We start from the raw sequence: 5,165 nt of genomic DNA, 5'->3' as shown, positions 1-5,165 counted from the left end.
CGCCGTCCCGCCGCCCGAGGTTTACCTCGATCCAGCCGCCGGTTTTCCCGAAAAAACTGTTCGGTTTTTTGTTTTTGTTTCGTTTTTCTTTAGATCGGTTTTTTCCCGGTTTATGCTAATTAGCGAGTGTTCGCTCGTTCGTTCGTTTTAACGAACGCCTTCTTCGTTCAGATTTAGTTAACGAACGTTCGTTCGTTAGACTGTTCGTCGTTTTTCTTTTTCTCGGATTAAATCCGCGATTTTCTGATCGCGGTTTCTGATCCGATTTTCGTTTTAGTTTATCTTTTCGCTCGTTTATCGGAATCAGGCGACTCAAGCGCTTGGAGTTTCGTCTCGAAACCCTCTTTCCGTTTAACCAACTTAAACAAGTTTTTGCCACTGTAAAAATTGCCCTAGATCCAGAATAGTAAACGAAACCTGTTTCTTTTGTCGTTTGTCTTTCGTTGCTTCGTTCGATTCGATTCCTTTTTGCCAACCGGAATTCTTAAGTTGAACTTTCTGGTTAGATCTCTTAATCAAGTTTTACCTGTGCATTAGCTGAGTACTTATTGTATGCTTGTTTGTTTGCGATAGAGTACCCGGAGTGCGCCGCCTGTTACTTCGAATCGCTAGGTTTCCCGAATCATCAGCAAGGCAAGTAACACTTTGATCATACCTCCTACTACCCAGTTTTATTAGATCATTCCTTACACATTGCATGATTAGGATCTAATTAAATTCTGGGTTTGGGAAGTAGTTGAGGTAGTACCTATTACCTGTCTAATTATCAAACCTTTGGGAGTTACTTCTACGTTTGCTTATTATTGCTATGCTATGCTAGTAGACGTGGATTGGGTGAGTGTATCCATGGCAGATGTGAGCTTTGTTAATTAATGGTTTACTTAAGGTGGCAACCTAAACACACATTTGGGAGGATTGAGGCACCTGGGTATTCCAGGATTGCCTGTTTTCTTTTGGACCGCCACCCAGGCTCAAAGGGATCATGAGATTTTTCATGCTAGAAACTTCCGTGTGCAGCCACAAGCTATTATGGGCTCTAGCATAGTTGACTAAGTCGTGCGAACTCTTACAATGGTAGACTAGCAGATGTAGGGGATGTAGGTGGTACGGTCTACCCATCGTAAGGTGCTAGCGCTTCTGAAAGACTATGTCTCGGTCATCCGTTTCTCAAACACCGTGTAGTGCGAGAAACCAAACGGAGGCGACCGAGTCTTGTGGGGAAAAGTGCGCAAACCTCTGCAGAGTGTATAAACTAATCAGGGTTAACCGTGTCCCCGGTTATGGACACCTTGAGTATCTAGTACCTGGATTATCATGTGAATCTCAACATGTTACTCTAAAGATTAATTTTGTTGGGTTTGTTTAATGATGATGTTTAATTGGGATTGAGAATGCTGTCAACCATTCTCAATGTTTAACAACCACCATAATAGTTAAATAAATTTATTCCTTTGCAGTAGGGAAAAATTGGCTTTACGCAAAACGGTAACCATAGAGCTTTCCACCAGCCAAATATGCATATATTATAGTTGTTTCATTACATTATTCTCTATGTGTTACATTGCCAGCATATTCCATGTGCTGACCCGTTTTCGGGCTGCAACTTTAATGTTGTAGACTTTTCAGACGACGATTAAGGAGTTTTAGGTCGTGGTTCTATACTCAGTGATGCCGTTGGAGTTGATGGACTCACTTATCTTCCAAGCCTTCCGCTGTTATCGTTATTAGATGGCCTTAAGCCATGATTATTGTAATAAGTTATCTTTGGAGACACTCGATGTAATAAGTGTGTGATTGCTACTCTGCTATAAATCCTTCAAGTACTGTGTGGTGTCAGCATTACTGATCCAGGGATGACATCGGAGCACAGAGATTGGACCGTTTGAGGTCTGGTCGCTACATTTGAAGCGCAGAAGTTCGTCGGGACCGAAAGCTTCAAGATATGGCAGATAAGGATGCGGGATTTATTGGTGCAATAGGGATGCTTGAAGTCATTGCAGAAATTTAAGCCAGTTAAGATGGAAGTATTATGTGATGGATGGGAATTCGTCAAAGATGATTTGGGAGCCTGGAATGCATTGCACAAAGAGGATCATGCATACACAGGGCGTCAAGGCAATGCACAGACGTGCAAGGCGAACACGACGTAGGGTGGAGCATGACCGTAGTCGGATAATTTCGGCTGGGTCGGATGGGATTGTCTGATGGACTGACGTGAATGTTGGTCAAAGCAGAAGACGGTGGTGATTTCGGCGACGACGACATAGGAGCGTGATGCTGATGGTGGCCGACTTCTAGGGCGTGGAAACACGTGGTGCAGGCCTGAGGGCTTGTGCGGCTTCGACGAGACTATGACGCAGGGTTGATTCAAGGTGGTGTACACAAGGAGCTTGAAGTCAACTGGGTGTGAGGGTGGACTGATCATCTACCATGGAGTCATGTTGAAGGTGGAGCTGGAGTCTAGCGAAATACTTCACTCTATGCAGATGGAGGGGCTACGGCGTAAATGCATGAAGAGTCGAAGCCTATTTCAATGGGATAGCGAGAGACACACGGATCAGACTGGGGCCCAATGGTCTGATGAAGGCGTAGTAGTCGACATTGGTCGGTGATGATCGATGGTTCTCTGCAGTGGGGGTTGAGTGGCGTGGGTTCGCGACCTTAGGAGACTCGACCAGGACAGCAGAGACTCGACGCGGTGATAGCGGCGAGGCGTGCGGTAAGCACGGGACACAGCGACAGGCCAAGGCACTGGTGGTCAGACATGTGGTCAGACAAATTGTGCAAGGGGTGCTGAAGCAGTGTTGATGAGTACCGGATTCAAGTTGGTGACTGGTCTATCAGTGTCGGAAGATGGACAGGAGTTAACCATGGAGAATCTGAGAAAGTGCCAAAGAGTCTGAAATTGTCAAAAGCTAAGAGAGTACACGCCCGTATATTCTGTGGTGCTCGGTGCACATGGCAAAGTGCGGATGACAAGACAGAAGGAGGCAGAGTGCTATGGCTGTGGGACATGTCAAAGACTAACCGGGAAAAAAAGATGAGACAGCTGTGAATTTGACTCAGGGTGACACAGGGCAATGGTGAAATTCCTTCAAGTTTCAGAAAGGCGGTCAAGGAAGAGCGGTGATGTTGAGTTCACGTAACTCTTATATGTGGCATCCAATACCTGAGTTGTTCACTTTCATGCAGACAGTGGTCGGTTTGTGATGGCGTTGAACGGAAACTCCGGAAGTTGGGAGCACAAAGTAGAGTAATGAGAAACTTAATTTTTGCTCGAGTATTGACTGTGAAGAAGACGAGAAGAGACTATAGTTGCAGGTGGAGTCACATGGAGTCTAGGAGTAGCAGGGGAGCTCATGGCGTATCTCAAGTTCAGTGTACATGGAGGTTCGACGCATGGATGAACCCAAGGTGGTGAAGAATATTCGCCAAGGTGGAGTTTGTTAGAATTGTGTCGAATATTATTGTACAAGGTATGTTACAATTGGACTTAGATTTGGACGTGTGTAGACAGGGTAGGAGTTGTGTCCTAATAGGACACTTGTATCCTAGGCCTGTCATATATAGCGGGGGTAGACACACGATGTAAAATATGCCAACATAATAGCACAGGCGTGCAAGGGGGAGCCAGCGGCGTGTGCCGGCGCCCGGGTGGCCGGTGTACGGTATTGTGACGGTGTCATGGGAGGAGCACCCGTAGTCATGCCCCAGGGATGTAGCCCATGATGGTGAACCTCGTTAACAAATCTCGGTGTCATGCTGATGTGATTGCTTGATCCTCGGTAGATCGACGGTGCGCCTCGGATTTATTCTAATACTTTCTCATCATACATCAGGGTACGATATAGATATGAGACATGGTGCAACTTTACCATGCATTCCTAGCTACTATAACTCTCTACCTAGTGGGCACCACACATTGACCGTTTGCATTGACCCCATATAGCTCTTACAACTCTACTTTTTAGAGCACGCATGATTTTGTACATATCTCTCTCTCCCTCTCTCTCCGCGCGCATGCCTGTGCGTATCTATGAAGTCTAAGCACTGTTGCACATAGCTAGCATGTTTTGTTGACTGTACTTGAACCATTTGCAAGCTAGCGCCGGTGCAAGATAGCAAGCATTTAATCTAGCCTGTGACTTGTTTCTGTTCATTTGGATCTATCATACATGATTTATGAATGACTACCATATACAGATAACTATTCAAGATACTCCATTTAGCTACTATACTTACAATAATAGTTCAACAGTGCCACGTTTATCCTGTACATTATTTATTGCAAAACAAATACACGTGATATAATTCATACTCCAAAATACTACAGTTCTATGCATCAGTACCTTTAATAATAAAACACATGTACACAGGTTTAATTATTAGCAGTTAACGTATACAAACATATTTGCAGGTCAACGTGCCAAACAATTGTTACTACAACATTGTGAATGTTAGATGTGGGCATTGCACGATGGTTCTCTCCATGGATCTTGGACCTTTCCACCAAGCAAGCACGGCTCAAGAACACCAGGTCTAGAATGCAAACGGTTCTAATAAATTGTGGATCCACAAATATAACAGCAAGAGTTATTGTGGCACTATGTATATGTGTGTTTACTAGGTTATATAAATATCTAATAGGACGATTAATTGTTTCTTTTGCCCTAGATGACTACTTCACCCGGGTTTATAAGGCCTAGTATGTATTTCGAGATTTACTATCGCCATCAGTTAGACCAACAATATATAAGATGTGTGCCACAAAAAGTATAGTGATGAGTTTATATTTGAAAGAAGATTCTAACAGTATGATTTCATGGCATATATATGTTGCGCACCACGCCCATGCTCCTGCGACGCGTCGCACCGGCGCCCACAGCCACCCCCGCCGCAGCAGCTTCCGTCCAGATCCAAGCACAGGCGTGCTCCCCACCATCACCGCTCGTCCCCCCTGGTTTCCCCTACCCGCAGAAGCTCCTGGGTGTCTCAGCAACCCCCACTTTGCCACGACCGGTGGCTGACTCGCCAGATCTGGAATCGCCGGCCTGGGTGGCGGTCGACTCGGGCTCCTCGTTCGCCGTCGACTCCCAACTCGAGGCCCCCATGGCTGGCGCTTGTGTAGGGCTACCTCGCTCGGTCAGCTTTGCCATTAATGTGGA

General features: G+C 45.6%; 1 protein-coding gene across 1 annotated transcript in view; it reads left to right on the top strand.

The window, feature by feature from the left end:
* The window catches only part of LOC119357847 (protein YABBY 1-like), a 64,924-nt gene that overhangs the window by 38,898 nt on the left and 20,861 nt on the right, over nt 1-5,165 (top strand). The window contains exon 2 of the mRNA XM_037624656.1: nt 4,418-4,537. Coding sequence (XP_037480553.1) covers nt 4,418-4,537 — 120 coding nt within the window. The remainder of the gene's footprint in view (nt 1-4,417; nt 4,538-5,165) is intronic.

The sequence above is a fragment of the Triticum dicoccoides genome, chromosome 2A, assembly GCF_002162155.2.
Source record: "Triticum dicoccoides isolate Atlit2015 ecotype Zavitan chromosome 2A, WEW_v2.0, whole genome shotgun sequence".
Lineage (NCBI taxonomy): Eukaryota > Viridiplantae > Streptophyta > Magnoliopsida > Poales > Poaceae > Triticum > Triticum dicoccoides.
Note: the sequence above shows the minus strand (reverse complement) of the source record. Positions and strands in the feature narration are given on the sequence as shown.